The following is a 21,613-nucleotide window of genomic DNA, read 5'->3' as shown; positions in this document are numbered from 1 at the left end:
TTCAGGCTTGCAGATAAGTCTTCCATTCGTAAGCCTGCGAAAAGGCAGGCTCCAGTTCCCCTCAATCCCAAATGGTTAAAATAGCTAATGATTTGTTAACTTTTACTAGGGGTTCCCAGCCTCATCCTCCTAAAATGAGTATGGATGTTTCTCCTGATGTTTTGTCCTGTTCAGGTTCTGATTCTTCCAGCATTTCTGCTGATGAAGAATTTTTCTCAGGCTTTTTCTTCCTTTGAGGATTCAGATGCAGAGGAGTCCATCCCTTTGGCCTCTCCTCCAGGGGATTTCTCTTTTGGTGACACTTTAAATACCCTCAGGGAACATTTTAAATGGGAAAGCTAGGATTATCCCCAATCTAAGAAACGGATTAGGGAGTTTCTGGATTTACCTCAGCATAAGCCTCTTGCTATTCCCCCTGTGTTGGAAGTTGTTGTTGATGTTTTTCTGGAAAATTCCTTGTCTCCAAATTCGGTTCCCCCTGCTCCCAGGAAACCTGACCGGTACTACAGAGTCCCTGATTCTCCTCTATTTCTTTTCAGGAACCCGTTGGCGGATCCAGAGGTTATTTCTCAAGGCTCTAAAGGAGTTAAGGCCACTGTTACCAGGAATCCTCTTCCTTCTGACAGGGACTTTAGGAACCTAGATAGTTAGGGCAAGAAAGTTTATACCTCAGCCACCCTAGCTATTAGGGCTACCAATTGCCTTTTTCATATGCTGAAGTACCAACAGCACACTTTGGAGGCAATTAAGTCTAAGATAGCAAGTGTACCTCTTTTGGCAGAGAGTAAAGACATGCAGGGTTTGTTGAATTCAGCCACTCTGGTCAATAAGCATTCTTTGTATTGTGGTTTTGACATCCTTGAAGCATCCAGTAGGGCTACGGCTACTGGATCTGTTATTAGAAGGCATGCTTGTCTCTGAGAACAGCCTCTTCCAGAACCTGTCAAGGCCAAGCTTTTGGATGAACTATTGCATAAAGTCGATCTTTTTGGCAGCAAAGCAGAGGAGGTACTTAAGAAGATGGAGGATAAGGCCAAGTCCATGCAAACTGTTAAGGATTTTCTGCAAGTTCAACCCCCTCGCTTTAGCAGGAATTACCCTTCCAAGAGTTGGACCTTTCCTGATACCAGCAGACAGAACCGTTCAGGACTATAGGTTACAAATCTTCTAGGGGGCAGGCAGCTACCCCTCAAAGGTCTAGGGGGTGGCAGGCTTCCACTTCTAAAGCGGGAAGCTCTAAGCCTGCATCTCATTCAAAACACTCTCAATGACTCTTTACAACTTCTGCCTGTTCTTGCTTGTCTGGAGAGTCCTTTAGGGGGAAGGTTGGTCCTTTTTGCAGATGTGAGGGCCACTATCACAGATGACAAATGGGTGCTCAGAACGGTGTCCCTGGGGGACAAGTTTTCTTTCAGCACCTTTCCAGCTCCCAAGGGATTCCCGGACGTTCCTCCAAACCAAAGGGCAGAAGTAGAAAAACAAATTTTGTCTTTGTTTTATCTGGGGGCAATATAATCAGTTCCTGCTCAGCAGGTAGGCCAGGGCTTATATTCCAGGCTTTTTCTAGTTCCAAAAAAAAAGGCACCTGGCTTCCTATCCTAGATCTTTCCATTCTGAATTCTTTTCTAGTAATTCCAAAGTTCAAAATGCTCACTCTGCATCAGTTGCTTACCAATGCTAGAAAAAGATTCCTGGCTGGTAACCTTTGATCTCAAAGAGGCTTATCTGCACAACCCTATCAGGGAAAGTTGCAGGCAGTATCTTCGTTTGAGTGGGCAAGCAACATTATCAATTCTCTGCGCCGCCCTTTGGCTTATCTACTGCTCCCAAAGTCTTCACAAAGTGCCTGCCCCCAGTCATTGCTTTTTGCAGGCAGAAGAAAATTCAGATTTACCCATGCTTGGACGACTGTCTGATTCAAGCAAGATCTCGAGAACAGCTAGTAAAGGATCTGGAATTTGTAAAGGCTCTTCTCTCTTCCCTGTGTTGCACTCTCAACGAGGAAAAATCAAAAATGGTACCAACCAAGGAGATAACATTTCGGGGAGCAAGTCTGAACACAGCCGCCCAGATGATATCTCTCACCCAGGAGAAGCAGACAACTCTTTCAGTTTACTTCAAGGACTTGGCAAGCCTGTCCCAGCTCCCTGCAAGGAAATACCTGCAAGCTCTGGGATTCATGGCATCTTGTATTCTCATGATTCCATGTGCAAGACTGCATATGAGGAAATTGCAGTGGTACCTCAAGAACATTTGGTGTCAACACACACAGGACGTGGATATGATGATTCCTCTGCTTCCATCTCTGCAGATGGAGTTTCTGTGTTGGGCAACAGCCTGTCTACAAAACAAAGGCATGCCTTTTCGGGACACCTCTTGCCCCTCAGGTTCTGACTACAGACGCATCGGACTATGCCTGGGGAGCACACCTGGATGGCAGATGCATGCAGGGACGTTGGAATGCCCAGCAGATGCACCTGCACATAAATCTAAAAGAGTTGATTGCAGTTCAACAGGCCTTACTAGCTTTCAAGCATCTTCTTTCTCCAGGGACCCTGCTTGTCAGGACAGACAACACCACGGTCATGTGGTACATCAACAAGAAGGGGGGGACTCACTCCTACCCCCTGTGCAGACAAAGCATGAATCTTTGGTCCATGGCAGCATCCCTGGACCTGCATCTCCTAGCTCAGTTTCTTCCAGGAAGGCTCAATGTTTTGGCAGACCAGTTGAGCAGGCGAACCCTGGATCCTCACGAGTGGCAGCTGAGCAGGGCAGTCTTTTACAGCATCATTCAATGTTTGGGCACACCTCAGGTGGATCTTTTCTCCTCCCCAGACAACCATCTTCTACCTCTCTTTTACACCAGACAGCATCACAGCAGAGTCTGGAGAGTGGATGCTCTGTCCTTCCCTTGGACGTTGCCATCAGTTAACGCCCTCCCTCCTCTTCCTCTTCTTCCCAGAGTGTCATTGAAGATCAGGGACGAACAACCAAGGACTATTCTCATACCTCTGGACTGGCCCAGACAGCATTGGTATCCACTGCTTCATAGTCTCTCCCAATTTCCTCCTTGGCATCTTCCTCTGAAGCTGGATCTTTTAGTTCAGGAAGGGGGAATCATTCTGCATACTCCTCTTCAGTCCCTCCATTTGGCAACATGGCTCATTGTATGACTCCTTCCTTATCTTCTTCCCTTTCCCAGCAGGTGGTTGATGTGCTGAGGGAGGCCAGGAGGCCTAGCACTAGGAAGTCCTACGCTGGCAAATGGGAAAGGTTCTTTCATTGGATGCAGGCTAGAGGGGAATCTTCTTCTCAGCCTACCCTTCCTCTGATCCTGGAATACCTGGCTGAATTGCTTCAGGGTGGTCATTCTTTTTCCTCTATCAAGATCCATGCTTCAGCCATTTATGCTCACTGTTCTTTTGAACAACCCATTTTCTCTCATCCCCTGATGAAAATGTTTCTCAGAGGTGCTTGCAAATTAAAACCTCCCAGAAGGGCACCTACTCCAGCCTGGGATCTTAATTTTGTTCTAGAGAAACTCACTTTTCCAAATTTTGAGCCAGCTGCCACTGCAGATTTAAAGTTTCTCTCTTGGAAGACTGCTTTTCTCTTGGCTATAACTTCAGCAAGGAGGGTTTCAGAGCTGCAGGCTTTGATGGCTGTGGAGCTTTTTCTAATTTTCCATGCAGACAGGATCTCTTTGAGAACCAATCCCTCCTTTATGCCTAAGGTGGTTTCTAGCTTGACTCTTAATCAGTCCATACACCTTTCTACCTTCTTTCCTAATCCTCGAAGTAGAGGTGAAAGGATCCTACATTCTCTTGATGTGCACAGACCGCTCAGATTTTACCTGGACAGGACTAAAGACCTTCGGAAATCAGCTCAGTTATTGGTCAGTTTTGCCCCTGAAGCTCAGGGCAATGCTATTTCTAAGCAAACCATTTCCAAGTGGATCGCACATTGTATCACCTTTTTTTATTCCTTTCATGGCAAGGTTCCTCCTGAAGGGGTTAGGACCCACTCAGCTAGAGTAGCTTCCACGTCTGCGGCCTTTTTAAGGGGTTTCCCTACTAACGATATTTTGGAGGCTGCCACATGGTTCACAGTTTCACAAAACATAATTTGCCTCTGTTTTCTAGAGCCAGGGCAGGGTTTGCCACTTCTGTGTTGCAGGGCATTATCTCCAACCTTTGATTTTGTTGGTTACTCCTCCCATTTCTCTGGGCTTTGGTAATCAACCCATTAGTTAGGACTGCAACAGTGAAACACGATGAATATAGTACAGTTGTGTACACTTACCATAAATGTAGATGTTCGAGTGTATTCACTGTTGCAGTCCTGGTTTCCCTCCCTCCTTCCACCTTTTTTGGTCCTCTCCTATTCTGTTTTCCTGAGGTACAGGCTAAATTGGATATTATTTGGCAAAATTGCTTTTGGTTTAAGCCTTATTTCTCGGGGCTTCTGACTGTTATGGTAAGAAAGACTGAGGAAGTGATGTTGGCTGCCTCCTTTTGTATCGGACGCCCTGACGGCCTTTACAACCGACTGCAACCTATGTCATTTTTTCATTACCTTTGGTATTCTGGCTGATCGAAGGCTACCGGGAGCCGGATAACCCATTAGTTAGGACTGCAACAGCGAATACACTTGAACATCTACATTTATGGTAAGTGTACACAACTGTACTTTTTAATCTGTGGATTTTTTTACTTTTTTAACAGATAACTTTTGTGGCCTGAAGAATCAAGGATTCACCTGTTATTTGAATGCGTTACTTCAGACATTGTTCCGGACTCCAGAATTCAAAAATCTCATTATGTAAATAAAGAGCATTTATCAGTTCTGTATTGATATTGATTTAATGAGTTTTGATTTGAGAACAAAATTTTATCAGCAACGTTCTTAAAGTGCCAGAAAGCAGATAAGGTATTCAGATAATGCGGGTGCATCTGGGCGGGGTCTGCTGTTTATAATGGTTATTGTAACATATGCCAGTTCTGTTCAGAGGTGTAGGTTTGTACATGTGTTTCATGTTCCTATTGAGGTAAATTGGATGTAACCTAATAGAGAGTATTGAGAATCGTGTGTAGGTGAAAGTTTGAAATTCAGGTGAGGCATTCATAGAGGGAAAAAAATGGTAAGTGGATGCAAGTCTGAGATTATTGTGCTGATGTAAGTATGGAAGTTGTTAACTTAGTTGCTATATCAATGCTGACAATGGCCACTAAGTAAAGAACAGTTTTGGGTAACAAAAGATAAACTTTTAGGAGAAATGATTGGTGCAACATGAATCTGATGTACAATCTTAATTTTTTTAGGACAATGCATAGTGCGAATGAGTGAGAAGGCTCCTGGTTGAATAATATGTGTTCAGTGTTTGTGCATAGGCTCTTGTAAATTTGAGAACACTAAATGTGGCCTTGGAACTGAGAAAAGTTTAACATGATGACACACTATTCAGTGTATTAGAAAACACATTTTCAGCAGCAAGATACTTTTCTGTAAAAAAAAAAATCATTTAAATTATGTGAGTTAGGCATGCAAGTTAGATATGCTAAGGATGCAGATATTTATTAGATTTATCAAATAAAATGTCATTGGAAATATAAATGAATAGGTATACACATCCATTTACTTAATAATGGGATTACTCTCACTTGGTCATAAACCCATTTCAAAGAGTGCAGTTCAATTTAGTTTCACTTAGGAGAGGTATTCTTCTCACTTAGCAGAGGTATTCTTCTAAGTGCCGTCTGATCAAAGGAGACATGGTTTCTTAACTGAAAAAAGGTTGCGTAACTATAGAGGAATCATGTTTTATAGTACTGACTGGTGTGTAGTCCTTCGTTGTCATGGAAACAGCAGGAAGTATGGCTGCTACTGTTGGGGAGCACTTGTCCACCTACCAAAAAAAAAAATCTAGTGTTTTTCTCAGAAGCATGTTCCTGCTGTTTAGATGTTTGCCAGCCTTTATCTGATGTATGCTGAGAACCAGCATTTGCAATGCTACAGTGCTAAGGGGATGATAGTTATGATTAATTTGTTTTGATTGAAGTGAGACAGTGGGACTTGAAGGGCCCCATGAGGAGTGGGGGTAGACCCCAATTATATAAGCAATTATGAGTACATTTCATTTAACGTTCATATTTTGCAAGTAACTGAGACATGCATCTGTTCAAGAAGCATTTTCAATAGTTGATGTAGAGGCACATAGTATTATGCTTGTAATGTACTAGGAGATATTTTTTAATATTTTTGAACATAAAATAATTGCTGGCAAAAAGCTTTGTATCCATCCATCCATCCTCAATCCATTTTTCCCCATTTGTCACATGGGGTCAGGGTGTCACTTCAACAGTGACAACTAGAGCCAAGCTACCACCAGGTGGCTAGCCCTGCTGTGGTAGTTCATCTGTACCACTCATTCACACATGCACTCACGGCCAATTTAAAGTTGTCCAATCCACCTACTGCATGACTTGGAATGTGGGAGGAAACTAGAGTACCCAGAGGAAACTCATCCAACCACAGGAAGGACATGCAGACTCCGCACAGAAGGCACCCCAGATGAGAATCAGACCAGAGAACCTCTTGCTGTGAGGAGACAATGCTAACCTCTGCACCACCACGGCCGCCCTAAGCTTTGTGTATTCTGGAGAAAACAATGAGCATTTTTTGTGTATGACACTTAGTAACACGATGATGCATCTTATTGTCTGTTTTGTTGCCTTTAATACTGTAAGATCAGATGGCTATGCTTGATAGCTGGAAGCTGAATTGCAGAGGTTATAATATTGAATGAACTAAGAAAGCTTCAGCAGTTAGCACAGGGGATTACTGCTATGATCTGTTAAGCTGTTTACTGTGGTCTGAGGTCCAATTCCTTTAGCCTCCATTTGCTTGCTCTGTGACTCTTGAGTAAGTCACTTAATCTGACAGTGCTTAGTGGATAGTCTAATTGGCATGTTTTTGGGATGTGGGAGAAAACTGGAGGATTCTGCAAAAACCCATACAAAGGGAAATTATAAGGGCCTCAACTGCCTCATTGGAAAACCAAATGGGAGAGCCAGGCCTAAATTGTGAAAAATCATATCTGGTTTAAGAAAGGTGCTGTAACAGATGCTATAAGAAGGGTCATGTTGAGTAAATGTGAAAATGGTCAGATGGCAAACGTAGACTACAGAAAGGAAATGATATTCATATTGCAGACAGTCCTGACATAGTTTCTTGCTTGAGAACTATCAATAACATGAAGTCTGAACTTAACACTCATGGGATTTTGTGGTCCATTAGGTATATCCAGTAAGTTGCAGACTTCCCGAAGTTATAAATTTAGAGAGATGGTTTAGATTTACATTTTCTTCTCTTGAATAAGAATGTTAACTGAATTAAAAAAATTAAAAAAATAGTCCAAGACTGTAATTGAGTGACATTACAGAAAAGGTAGAAATACAGGCTTATTTATGGATTAAATGATGAATGCATGGAAAAGAATATTATTGCCAAAAAAATTCTGCCATTTGAAAATTCTTTAAATATTGCTTTAGCAGTAAAAGCAGCTTACAAAATATTCATGATTTAAAAAGCTAGTCTGTAGTGGCATGTAGTTAATACAAGTAAGGCAAGGTATAAAGGGCATTGTCCTCAAAATATTAATTGCAGCAAAGTCAGTGCAGTTGTACATACACTGGCACACAGCATTCAGCTTTTGACTGGCAGTTTAAGCAAGAAAAAACCTATACTTTTGCTTGAAATGGGCAATTAGCTGCAGCCTATCAGATACAAAAATACATATCTTAAGAAGACTCTTTGTGAAAGAGCTATAGGAGAGTTTAATTACTGATTGTTTGATTGCTCACATAATGTAAAGCATAGAGGGCTGGATTCCTAAGACATGTTATGCTTGGAAAGGAAACTTGTGTACTTAGTATTTAAGACGAGAAGTACCTAAGCACTCAGTAATCTGCATGATTTTGAGACAACTGTTGGGTGTCAATGATCATTGTAATTGAAATAGTAAAATTTGATGTTGCCTGTCAGAAAATCATGTGTTGCAAATGCATGGATCTCTGTGGTGTGGTAACAGAACTGTGGTAGGTTTATGGACAGCTGACCAAATAAATGTGTCCACTGCATTGGGCTAGAATCCTGTTAACTAGCACAGTTTCCTGTTTTCCACTAACTGAAGCCAGTCCTTCATTGTTTATAAATGGACTCCTGTAGTGTTCTACATAACGGGCATGTGCACCATAGGTGTGTGTGTGTGTGTGTGTGTGTGTGTGTGTGTGTGTGTGTGTGTGTGTGTATATACGGATCACCTTCGATTTACCGAAACGCCAAACCGCCGAAACACAAATCACCGACACCAAAAGACCGACAACAAAAAATACCGACAACGCAAAACACCGAACACCATTACACCAACACACTACACGTAAACAACACAGTACACTACATAACATATCCACTAGCCCTAACCCAAACCCTAACCCTAAGGTCTGACACTACCGCACACTTACCCTACCTGCACCCTAACCCTAACTCACTTACCCACCCGTAACCCCAAGGTCCGACACTACCGCACACTTACCCTATCTGCACCCTAACCCTAACTCACTTACCCAGAACCCCAAGGTCCGACACTACCGCACACTTACCCTATCTGCACTAACCCTAACTCACTTAACCCACCCCTAAACCCACAGTCCCTCACTATCGCACACACACCCTACCTGCACCCTAACCCTAACTCACTTAACCCACCCCTAAACCCACAGTCCCTCACTATCGGACACTTACCTGTCCGCTCCCTAACACTAAATCCCTCACTCTATCGCACACTTACCGAGTCCGTCGGGTTCTCACCTTGTCGGTCATCTGCGTTGTCGGTGTTTTCGACCCGTCGGATTCCGTGTCGGTGAAATGCGATTTCGGGCATCTAAAGGTGATCCGTATATACACATATATATAAGCACACTGTCTGGCTGTGTTTCTGTAAACAACTGTGCTGCTAGATTCAAATTATGAGGCCATAGCTGATCTGGTCAGGCAGTATTTGTGTCTTTCTATGCCTCTCTAGTTAGCTGCTGTCTTGGTGTTTGCTGTACTGAGTGTTGTACTGCCCAAGTAACCAGTACGTTTTTCTACATGTATAGATGTAATAGCTGTACAGACAAACACAGTCATTATCGGCAGAAAAGTACACAACTGCTGTGATTGTATTACCTGTAGAATTATGAGCACAACCACCACAGAGGAATTTGCTCTGCTTTATGCAGCACAAAGGTACTGTGATACTTACCATTTAGACGTGTGCTATGTTGTTTGTATCCAGTCACGGATATTTCCCCAAATGCTGCTTTTTTCACTAGTCTGCTCAACGCATGGTTCCCCCTTGCGGTTAGCAGGAGAACAGCCTGCATGAACTAACATGACTGAAAACATTCCTGTTATGCAGTCATATATTTTGTTGGTATGCAGTTTTCCCATTTACTGTTTCCTTAACCTCCATATTTGTTGTGGACTCTGAGAATGACTAAGTGTTCCATATTTCCATAGCAGGAATCAACAGTCTTCGGTATACATTTTTTCCTTTATGGCCATTACGGAGTACCATTATTCTGTTATGACCAAATTATTTTATACTGTCTGCTATTTATAATCAGAAGCAGCTAAGTTTGTATTTTTTTCTTTTTTCCATATCGCTGTTTCTTTTGTATAGGAGCACATAGTATGTATAGGGCAAAATAGTCTTTTCTAGATGTGCAGTCTCTGGGCGTTTGAGTATAACATCTTTTTTATTTATGTAGTCATTCATTCATACAGTTTGTTAATGGAGGTAGAGCATTGATCCCATTGGAACAATTTCATTCTCTGCCCAGAATGTGAAAATGCATCAAGTAGAACAAATAAAACTAATTTATACAATACTAAAAACAAAGTAATGATTAATGTGCAGTAGAAAAATGCACATGCGTAATGTGAGTCATTTGCAGTGTACTTTACAGAATTGTATTTTGCTGATGTTCTTCGTGTTTCACTATTGCAGTCATCACATTTGGGTTATCTGTCTGCAGGTAGCCCTCAGCCGGCCTGAATACCAGTGTCTTCAGATTTCTGCGTCTGATGCTGTAGCTTCTTCCATGACGTCAGGTCATCAGGGGTATAAAACATGCAGCCGACACCATTATGTCAGTCTTTCTTACTGTGCGGTGCCCGAAGCAGAAGCAGTTTGCAAGTGCCGGTCGGCCAACTCCTGAAATTTTCTTTTTCGAGTTTCAGACCTGAAGTCTTCTAAAAAGATAAGTACCCCGTTGGGGATTCTTTTTTCTTACTCTATCCGATGTCAGAAAAAATTAACAATTGTCTTGCCTGTGGAAAGCAAATACCTCATAGAGATTTTCATTCTTACTGCGTCACCTGTTTAGGCCCAGACCACAACTTCCCCGCTGTCAGTTTTGTGCCTTGTTCAATGCCCGAACTATTCGTCATCTGGCTGTTTTTGTAGCTAAATACTTTCAATGTTCTTCGTGTTTCACTGTTGCAGTCATTACATTTGGGTAATCTGCTGGCAGGTTGCCCTCAGTCGGCCTGAATTCCAAAGTCTTGGGTCCTGCGTCGGTTGCGGTCTCCTCTTCCATGACGGCAGGTTGTCAGGGGTATAAAACAGGCAGCCAATGCCATTTTCTTTAGTCTTTCTTGCCGCGCAGTGCCCGAAGCAGAAACAGTTCGCAAGTGCCGGTCGGCCAACTCCTGAAATTTTTGAATTTGAGTTTCAGAACCGAAGTCTTCACTAAAGCTAAGTACCCCGTTGGGGAAACTTTTTCTTGCTTCATACCGATGTCAGTAAAAGTTAATAATTGCATTACTTGTGGGAAGCAAATACCTCATAAGGATTTCCATTTGTAATGTATTCCTTGCCTAGGCCCTGATCATAACGTGCCTAGCTGTCGGTTTTGTGCTAGATTTAACCAACGCACTATTAGGCATCGGTATATCTTTGCCTCAAAATATTTTGGAAACAGATTTAACTGTCCTGAACTGTCGTCTGATAGCAATCCGACTACCGGAGTTCACAAAAAACGCAAAGAAAAGGACAGAGACAGACTGTCGAGGTCCAAAACCGATGACGAAGCTTCTCCTAAGCCAGTCGCCGGTTCTCAATGAGGCTCTTTCGCAGCCCCTGATACCTGCTACTTTTGAGTCGCAGGCCTCTACCGAGAACCCATCTGGAGTCTGGCACGCCGCGAGATTCTCAAAGTATTGTACCCATGGATGTCTGTCCCTCTGATGGGTCCGGAGCCACTGAACAGGCACCGGCTTCTGAGGGTGTCTTCAGGCCTCAGCATTTTTGTATAAAACCGCCAGCTTCAAAATCAAAGACAAAAGCAACTTCTAAAGCTAAAAAACTGATGCATGAGCCACGTGCTCAGGCCTCTATGCCCAAAAAGCAGATAATCAAAATGGCTGAAGACCTAATTACCTTGATCAGGGGTTCCCAACCCCCTCCTGATAAGAGGCCTAGGCAAGACACTGATTATGAATCTTCAGATCAGGTTTCTATTTCTTCTGATCAGGAATTTTCTATACCATGCTATGAGGATTCTGATGCAGAGGAATCTGTCCCATCTGCATCTCCTCCTGAAGATTATTCCTTTGGAGAAACCTTGCATACTTTGAGGGAGCACTTTCACTGGGAGAGTCAAAATTTCTCAGAATCAAAAAAGAGGCTTGGGGATTTCCTTCTTCTCCCTCAGCATAGGCATTTAGCCATACCTCCTGTTTTAGACATTGTGGATTATGTGTTTTCGGAGTCAAGCTTGACTCCAGACTCGTTACCTCCAGCTCCTAGCAAGCCAGACAGATATTACAGGGTTCCTGACTCACACAAATTTTTATTTAAAAACCCTGCTGCTGACCCTGAAACTATTTCACAGGGTCCAAAAGGTGTAAAGGCCTCAACAGCAAAAAATCCTACCCCCTCTGATAGAGACTCCAGGGCACTGGATAGATGGGGAAAGAAGGTTTATACATCTGCAACCTTGGCAGTTAGGGCCTTAAACTGCCAGTTTCATATGCTCAAGTATCAACAGCATATTATGGGATTACTGAAACAGAAAATGATGATTTCTGAATGTGCAGAAAATAAAGAATTGCAGGAATTATTGCATGCAGCAGAACAAGTTGGAAAGCATATTTTGTAATGTAGTTTTGACTCCTTAGAGGCCTCCTGCAGTTCCGCAGTTACTGGATCTGTGATTAGAAGGCATGCCTGGGTAAAAGAGCAAAATTTGCCTGATCATGTTAAAGCTAAATTGCTGGATGCACCTTTACAGCATGATACTCTGGTATTAAGGCAGAAGAGGTTTTAAAGAAAATGGAAGACAAAGCTAAGTCTATGCAAACTGTAAAAGACTTCTTACAAGTGCAGCCACCAAGATTCAGTAGACACTAGCCTACAAAAAATTGGTCCTTTCCTGTGTCTGACAGAGCTCCATGGGGAAAATCCAGGCGCCCTAAAGGTTCTAGATACCAGTCACAGGATTCTTAGAGGTCAAAGCAATGGGGTGCCTCTACTTCCAAATCTGGAGGAAATAAAGCGCAACCCTACAGTAAACAGTCTCAGTGACTTCCCTCTGCCATCACCAAGCACTTATCTTTTGGCAGCTGCCTTAGGGGGAATGTTAGCACTTTATGCTCAAAATTGGCAGTTAATAACCCAGGACAAGTGGGTATTAAACATAGTATCCCAGGGATACAGATTCCACTTCCACACTCTGCCAATTCCAAATGGTTGGCCAGATATGCCAAAAAATCAATGGGCAGAGGCACAGAAAAAAGTTACTTCCCTCATGGATAATGGGGGCTATTCAGCCAGTGCCAGAACAGGAAAAAGGACAAGGGTTTTACTCAAGACTGTTCTTGGTACCTAGAAAAGACAAGTCCTGGCATCCAATACTGGATTTATCAATTTTGAACGCATTCCTGTACATTCCAAAATTCAAAATGCTAACTTTGCAGCAGCTTCTGCCCATGCTGGGCAAGAACGTTTGGCTAGTGACTTTCGACTTAAAAGAGGCATACCTGCATATTCCAATAAGGGAATTGTGCAGAAGATACCTCCGTTTCAAGGCTGGCTTTATGCATTACCAATTCTCTGCACTACCCTCTGGCTTATCTACAGCACCCAGGGTCTTTACAAAGTGCCTGGCACCAGTAATTACATTCTACAGACAAAGAGGTATACAAATGTATCCTTACTTGGACGACTGTCTCATTCAAGCAGAGAACAAGGACATTCTTCATCAGCATCTGGCGTTTGTGAAAAGGCTTCTAACATGCCTAGGGTACACAGTAAATGAAAAGAAATCACAACTGGTACCCTCTCAAAAGATAACATTCCTGGGTGCAAGCTTGAATACAATTGCCCAGATGGCTTTCCTCATGCCAAACAAACAAAGGCAACTGACTATTTACTTCAAACAGATGGCAATAAAAACCTAGTTATCTGCAAGACAAATTCTGCAGGCTTTGGGGTTCATGGCATCCTGCATTCTACTGATTCATATGCACGACTGCATATGAGTAAACTACAGTGGTACCTAAAAAGTTTTTGGAGTCAGCATTGTCACAGTCTGGAAACAGTTTCTTTGGTGGGCAGAGGCATGTCACCAAAACATGGGACAGTCCTTCACTCTACCACCTGCCAGCCAAACCTTAACTACAGACGCATCAAACTATGCATGGAGGGCCCACCTGGCAGGAGGATGCATTCAGGGCATATGGATCCCAAAACATACGCATCTGCATATCAACCAAAAAGAGATGTTAGCTGTTCAAAATGCCCTGACATCCTTCAAGGACTTACTTCATCCAGGACAACTACTGATAAAGACGGACAACACCACGGTTATGTGGTACATAAACAAGCAGGGGGGCACACACCCATACCCCCTTTGCAGACTAGCCATGGCATTGTGGGACACAGCCTTGACCTACGAAGTACATCTTCAAGCCCAATTCCTGCCAGGAAAGCAATATACTCTGGCAGACGACTTAAGCAGAAACCTTATGGACCTTCACGAGTGGAAACTGGATCCACAAGTCTTCAGCATGATAACAAAGTAATGGGGGAGCCCGGACATGGACCTAGTTGCCTCTCTTCGGAATTATCAAGTGGACAAATTCTGCACAGGGACTTATCACAGACAAGCATGAAAAGTGGATGCCCTATCCTTCAGTTGCAAAAACCTATCAGTTTATGCCTTTCCTCCTCTGCCTCTTCTTCCCAAGGTCCTACTAAAGGTCAGACAAGAAAAACCAACAATGATACTAATTGCCCCGGACTGGCCCCGCATACACTGGTATCCAATCCTAAGGAATATGTCTTAATTCCCAGCTTGGTACTTGCCTCAAATACCTCACTTACTGTCTCATCAAAACAATCAGATCCTGCACAATCAGCTCTAAACACTGAACCTGGCAGCATGGCTGATCATGTAGTTATTCAAACAACACCTCTCAGTAAATCTGTGATGGATGTCATTTTGGAAGCCAGGAGGCCTAGTACTAGAAAATCTTATGCTGATAAATGGAAGAGATTCTGTGCTTGGAACCAAGCACAAGGAACTGACACAGCAGAGCCAAATATTCCTCAGATTTTACAATACTTGACTGAGATGCTTGACAAAAGACCTATCTTTTTCATCAATAAAAATCCATGCCTCTGCCATCTCGACTCATTACAACACAGAGCCACCGATCTTTTCTCACCCTTTGCTAAAACAGTATCCCGAATCACTGCTGTTCTTGGACTGTTTGTAAGTTTCTTGGAGGCCATTTTTTGCTTGGGCTAAAGGGAAGTCTCTCTGTTGATCAGTGGCAGTGAAAAACATTGAGCAGCCTGCCTGCCCGCCCCTGTGGGACTGGTTACTGACTTGAAACTGTAGTTTTATTGGCCATTTTTGGTCAATTCCAAACTCCTTCATCTTCTTCTCTTAAAACCCTCTTTTGCATGGTTTTGCGTGTTTTTGTGCATAAGCGCGGCAACAGCAGCAGCTGCAATTGGGTTTAAAGTATTCCTGGCTCCACAAAGTCTGCTGTTCACTTTTTCCCTTAGAACTGCTCTATCTCTCAATTTAAACACCATATTCTCATTCTAAGGCCGTTCACTGGTCCAATTAAGTAATCCTACAAGTTAGCACTATTAAACCATAAGAACTACTTACTCTTATACTCTCTACGATTACCCTGTCCTCTATTGGTCCATCTTAAATTCAGTTTCCCTATATTACTTTAGCATGTCCAAAGGTCAGTCAATGGTTTCCTCTCCAATCCAGCTGGTGAATCTGGGAATTTTGAGGCAATGTTACAACTGTCTCATGTACACGGACAACCCTCTCCTCCTCCAAACAGGTTCAAATATATGTGAGAGATGCAACTATTTAGCCAAACTGGAGGCTGAGCTCTCTCATCTCAAAACTGGTGTAACCAGTCAGGAGGAGAAGGTAACCTCACACAACACAATTCCAGTATCACATAGTCCCACCAGATCAGCGAACCAAACACATAAATACACAAAAACATACTCTGAGGCTCTAAATAAAAATCTACCTAAGCAACAGAGACCTCCAAAGCAGGCATCCAAGCAAACACTACCTCAAAACAAAACACGCACAACACATAGCCCACAAAGTCAGTATCCCAAGCAGCCACAGCCCTTAAGGCTGAATAACACACCTGATACTCTTGTAATAGGTGACTCTGTTGTCAGACACACTGACGTCCCGCTCACCAGGCTGAATAAAGAGAAGGTCACGGTGAGCTGCCTGTCGGGTGCTAGGATCCGCCACATAACGCAAGCACTCAGGTCACTCCAAAGCAAATACAAATATGACTCAGTCATTGTACATGCTGGTGTGAATGACCTGAGACGTACCTCCCTGGACTACATGAAAAGAGACATAGAGGAGCTCTCTGATCATGTAGCCCAGGCTGGTATGACCCTGACCTTGAGCAGCATCTTACCCTCACCTAGAATGATGCCACAGTACAAAGACAAAATGATCGATTTTAACAATTGGCTAAAATTTTGGTGTCATTCAAAAGGAATCCAGTGTCTGTCAGCCTGGGATGACATGCTCGACAAGCCATGTTGCTTCGCTAGGGATGGCTTGCACCTGTCACCACTGGGCTTTCGGATATTGGCAAAGGCTCTTGCCACTCCCATAGTGCCTTTTTTAGGCAAGGCTCAAAAGTCAAACCCACCCCCATAGACAGCACAAGGAACAAGAAACTAAGTGTAATGCTGCTTAATGCCAGAAGTCTTAACCTCAAGATGCACTTTTCAAGCTCTCCTCAGTATGGAGAACATCGATATCTGTGCAGTGACAGAAACCTGGTTCAAGGCTCCAGAGAGCACCCCAGCACTACCAGGCTATACCTCATATCATGCTTTTCGGCCCCAAAACCTGGACCGAACCACAAAAGTAGGGGGAGTTTCCATATTTATCAAGGATATCCACACCTCCAGGTTAGTGGCACTGCACGAAGTATCGGAGACCATCCATGTGTAACTAACAGTGGGCAAGACTGCCTTTCAATTTATAGCATCCTACAGACCACCCTCTCAAAGTCAGGAATCCCACTCTGCTTTCCTGAAAACATTGGAGAACATGAAGATCTCTCCGAACACCATTATATTGGGCGACTTCAACTACCCAAGCATTGACTGGGAGCACTACTCAAGCCCCAGCACCTTAGCCCAAAGGTTCCTGGAAATTATAAACTCAAATGCTATGGAACAACTAGCCACCACTCCCACAAGAGGGGATAACATACTTGACCTGATCATTACCAACATGGGGACTCTATGCTCCACACCAGAATTATATCCCTCATTGTAAGATCAGACCATAAATTAATTTCACTGGATATCCACATCCCGACCCCACCCCCAGCCCAGAAAACCACAGTGAAAAACTTCTCAAAAGCGAACTTCTCACTTCTCAAAACCGAAGTGGAATCCTTCAAGGCCCCAGGGCCAGTGGAAACTATGGCCCAAACTGCAGAATCCTATATAAACGCATTCTACGGACATCTCCAGGAATGTATGGATCATGCTATCCCAAACAAAACCAAGACCCAATCATCCAAAGGCAGGTGTCCAGTCTGGTGGACCCCTGCCATAAATAAACTGTACAACAGAAGGAGGGAGCTACTACATGATAGAGCAAAATCCCTAATAGGGAAGGCGTCTCTGATCAGTACTAGCAAAAAATTACAATCCCTCATAAAATCCTCCAAGGCCAGCTTTGAGAGAAAAATTGCACAGGACAACAAAGACAATCATAAGGCTTTTTTCAGTTATGTTAGGAACCTGGGATGCAACTCCCAGACTTGTTCTGAGTTGATTCTAAATGACAAAAAATACACTTAACCCACAGACATCGCCAATATCCTGGCAGACAGGTTCAGTGCAAACTTCTCCACCCCCTCCCCCCCAAAAAAAGCAAGTATCTATCCCGGCAGAGGGCTGCCTCCCAAACATCTCTGATGCTCGGGTGAAGGCTGCCCTCTCCAAAGCAAAAAACACTGCTTCCATGGGACCAGATGGCGTCCCAGGTTGTGTCCTACATAAACTCCAAGAGGAACTAATCCCTCAAATAAAACAGCTATACAATCTCCGCCTCACTACAGGATATGTGCCCACAGAATGGTGTACAGCAACAGTGTTCCCACTCCACAAAGGTGGAGCCTCTACGGACCCTGGAAACTATCGCCCCATAAGCCTGACTAGCTTAGTCTGCAAGGCTATGGAGAGGATCATCATGGAGCTCATAAACAAAGACATTGGGGACCTACAGACACTAGATCCTACCCAGTTCGGCTTTGTCAAGGGCAGATCCTGCCTTTTGAACCTGGTTGACTTCTTTGAAACAGTCACCAAAGCCATAGATGAAGGGAAGGTAGTCCACACAGCCTATCTGGACCTTGCAAAGGCATTTGACACAATACCCCACTCGGGCATCATAGATCAGCTATACAGCTTAAATATAAACCCCTGTGTCACAAGATGGGTTCCAAACTGGCTCAAAGACAGAACCCACAGAGTGAGAGTTGCTGGAGCCATGTCAGACTCGAAACCTGTCACAAGTGGCGTCCCACAGGGTTCTGTCCTGGGACCACTCTTGTTTGGTATGTACTTTTCCGAGGTACAGGCAAACATGGGAGGACTATGGCTCACCAAGTTCGCAGATGACTGCAAACTGGGTGCCATAATCGACTCTCCAGCTGACACAAACATCCTTCAAAAAGGTCTCACAGAGACAGATAACTGGTGCCAGCGCCATGGTTTAAAGTAAATTCCAAAAAATGTATAGTCATACCCTTTGGCAAAAACAATGTGCCCACAAATTACCACATAGGTGGAAACCCATTAAGTACAGAGAAAGTTATTAGGGACTTGGGGACCCAAGTTGATAGCAATCTCTCCTTTGAAAACCACATTGCCAAAGTGGTTAGAAAGACCTTCTACGTAGCCCACCTCATCATGAAGGGTTTCACATCTAGATCAAGAGAGGTAATCGTGCCCCTTTATTCATCCCTCATCAGGCCCATCATAGAATACACTGCCCCTTTTGGGATGTACCTTACCCGACACCTGCAGCAATTAGAAAGACCCCAAAAGTATCTCACCAAGAGGATCAAGGGTCTCAAACAGATGCCATATGCTGCTCGGTTAAAAAAACTCCAGCTCTACTCAGTTGCATACCGCCTACTTCGAGACGATCTATGCCTGACATACAAAGCTTTGTCAAATCCAGAATTAATTGACATGCTCCACCTCAGTAAATCTAAATCCCTTAGAGCCACACGCTTGAGGGACTTGAACCTCAGCACAGAAATAAATAGAACTTGCTGGAGGGACAGGTTCATAACCCAGAGGCTCCCTTCGCTCTGGAATAGAATTCCAGTTCATGTGAGGCAGAGCACCTCACTAAATCTCTTCAAGAAGAATCTCGATAGGTGGATGGGGGATCGTAGGTTTGTCCCAGGGATTACTCCCGTGTCACTATTAGACAGAGGCACAGTAAACTAAACCTTAAAAAGGGCACAGTATACTCAAATCAAGGGGTGGCGTAAGGCATACAGAATCGGGCTAGGCTTATAATTGCCCCAGGGCAGATAGCCTAGTATGAACCTATGAACCTATCTTAGAGGGGCCAAAAATTTAAGGCCTCCCAGAAGATCATGAATCACTGCATGGGTCCTCAATTTTGTGCTGGAAAAGCTCACCCTGTGTCCATTTGAAGCAGCTGTTACTGCAGATATAAAGTTTTTATCATGGAAAACAGCTTTGCTCCTGGCAATTTCTTCAGCAAAAAGGTTCTCAGAGCTACAGGCCATCTTGGCTGTGGAGCCTTTTATCATATTTTACCCAGACATGGTGTCCCTCAGGACCAATCCTTCCTTTATGCCTAAGGTGGTTTCCAATGTGGCTCTTAACCAAACTATTCATCTGCCAACTTTTTATCCAAATCCGCAGAACAAGGGAGAGCGGATTCCACATTCCTTGGATGTACACAGACAACTAAGATTCTACTTGAGCAGGACTAAAGCTCTAAGAAAAACTGAACAGCTACTGGTGGCATTTGCTGCAGGATCAGAGGGAAAGGCTATTTCAAAGCAGACTATTTCAAAGTGGATAAGCCACTGCATTCGATGTCCTTCAAGGATGCATCTGCAGTCATAACATATGGGTTGTCCTGCCTCAGGCAGCCCTTCGGTCGGCCGGATTCCAAAGTCTGGGTCTGGCCTCGGCTGATGTCGCACTTCACCCGACGTCATAGCTCCTGGGGTATAAAGGCATCAGCCGACGCCATTTTCCTCAGTCTTTCTTGCCACGGTGCCGAAGCAGAAGCTGTTCGCAAGTGCCGGTCGGTCAGATCCAGAGATTTCAGCTACCGAAGACTTCTAAAAAAGCTAAGTACCCCGTTGGGGACTCTTTCTTGCCTCAGCCGATGTCAGACAAAGTAAATAATTGTTTAACTTGTGGGAAACAAATACCTCATAAGGATTTCCACTCTTACTGCCTTCCTTGCTTAGGCCCAGACCACGACGTATCAGCTTGTTTAGTCTGTGCTTCCTTCAACCGACGGACACTTAGACGTCGGTCGGAGTTTGCTGAAGAGTTTTTTGGTCCCGCTTTTGCATATAAAATGCCATCGGAGACTCCGACTACATTTAGCCAAAAAACGCAAGGAAAAGGACCGACACTCGTGGCCCGCGGTTTCGGCTGAAACCGCAGTTAGGCCTACCGTGAGTGTCTCGGTTTCGGCTGAAACCGAGTCCTCGGTTCTTCCTTTGGCCGAAAGCATGCCTCCGACAACCGAGGCCTCACAAGCCCCGGCTCATTCGGCTACAGAAATTCATACCGAAAAAGCAGGCACACAGGAATTGTCCGACACCATTCCGTTGGACATCTCTACTCCTGCACGTGGGGCAGCTAGGCCCCCTGCTTCTATGTCTATTAAGGCCTTCTCCAGGGCTAAGGCAGCTAAACTCTCCAAAGCCTTACCTACTAAAGCTCCCTCTCACAGGCCTTCCTCCAGTTCTCAGATTCTTAGCCTTGCTGAGGACCTTATTTCTCTGATCAGGGGATCCCAACCTCACCCAGACAGGGCCTCACAACCTCCTCCTGAAAAAAGGCCTAGGACTGAACCCCCTGAACCTCTCTCCTCTGACTATTCCTCGGATGGATCTGAGTTATCAGACCATCAGGAAGGACCATACTCACCTTATGAGGATTCGGATGCAGAAGACTCCATTCCTTCTGCCTCCCCCCCAGAAGAATTTTCATTTGGGGAAACCCTACACTCAATGAGGGAACACTTCCAGTGGCAGGGTCAGGATTTTTCTGATTCAAGGAAAAGGCTAAGGACTTTTTTACACTTACCACAGCATAGGCCTTTAGCCATATCATCTGTACTATCAGTTGTTGATGATGCATACAATGATGCCAGTTCTGCCCCTGATTCTCTTCCCCCGGCCCCTGCCAAACCTGACAGATATTACAGGGTCCCGGATTCTCACTTCCACTTGTATAAGGCCCACGCTGCAGACCCAGAAACCATTTCTCAGGGCCCTAAGGGTGTTGCAGCTGCCTCTGCCAAAACCATCCCTCTGAAAGAGAATCAAGAGCATTAGAGAGATGGGGTAAAAAGGTTTATACATCTGCTACTCTTTCTGCTAGGGCTTTAAACTGTCAATTTCACATGATACAGTACCAGGAATTTTTGTTAGATCAGCTGAGTAAAAAGCTTTCCTCTCCTGAACCTTTAGACCGTAAGTCACTTCAGGATTTGGTACACAGTTCACAGCAGGTCAGTAATCATTTCTTAAAATGTGGCTATGATGCACTGGAGGCTTCATTTAGATCAGCTATGACTGGAGCAGTGATTCGAAGGCATGCCTGGCTAAAAGAACAATTCTTGCCAGACCATGTTAAGTCTAAACTCCTAGATGCCCCTATGGAGAAACAAAGTTTATTTGGCTCCCCTGCACAGGAGGTTCTAAAGAAAGTGGAAGAAAAAGCAAAATCTGTCCA

General features: G+C 44.0%; 1 protein-coding gene across 4 annotated transcripts in view; it reads left to right on the top strand.

Moving 5' to 3' along the window:
• LOC122798823 (ubiquitin carboxyl-terminal hydrolase 2-like) overlaps nt 1-21,613 on the top strand; it is a 1,648,319-nt gene that overhangs the window by 332,364 nt on the left and 1,294,342 nt on the right. For 3 of the 4 annotated variants that reach the window (XM_044067950.1, XM_044067948.1, XM_044067949.1), the window contains one exon: nt 4,728-4,824. The exons of the other annotated variant lie outside the window; for it this stretch is intronic. In XM_044067950.1, the coding sequence (XP_043923885.1) occupies nt 4,728-4,824 (97 nt within the window). The remainder of the gene's footprint in view (nt 1-4,727; nt 4,825-21,613) is intronic. 4 annotated transcript variants of the gene reach the window in all.

This window comes from Protopterus annectens, chromosome 3.part1 (assembly GCF_019279795.1).
Source record: "Protopterus annectens isolate FY-2018-M chromosome 3.part1, PAN1.0, whole genome shotgun sequence".
NCBI lineage: Eukaryota > Metazoa > Chordata > Ceratodontiformes > Protopteridae > Protopterus > Protopterus annectens.
Note: the sequence above shows the minus strand (reverse complement) of the source record. Positions and strands in the feature narration are given on the sequence as shown.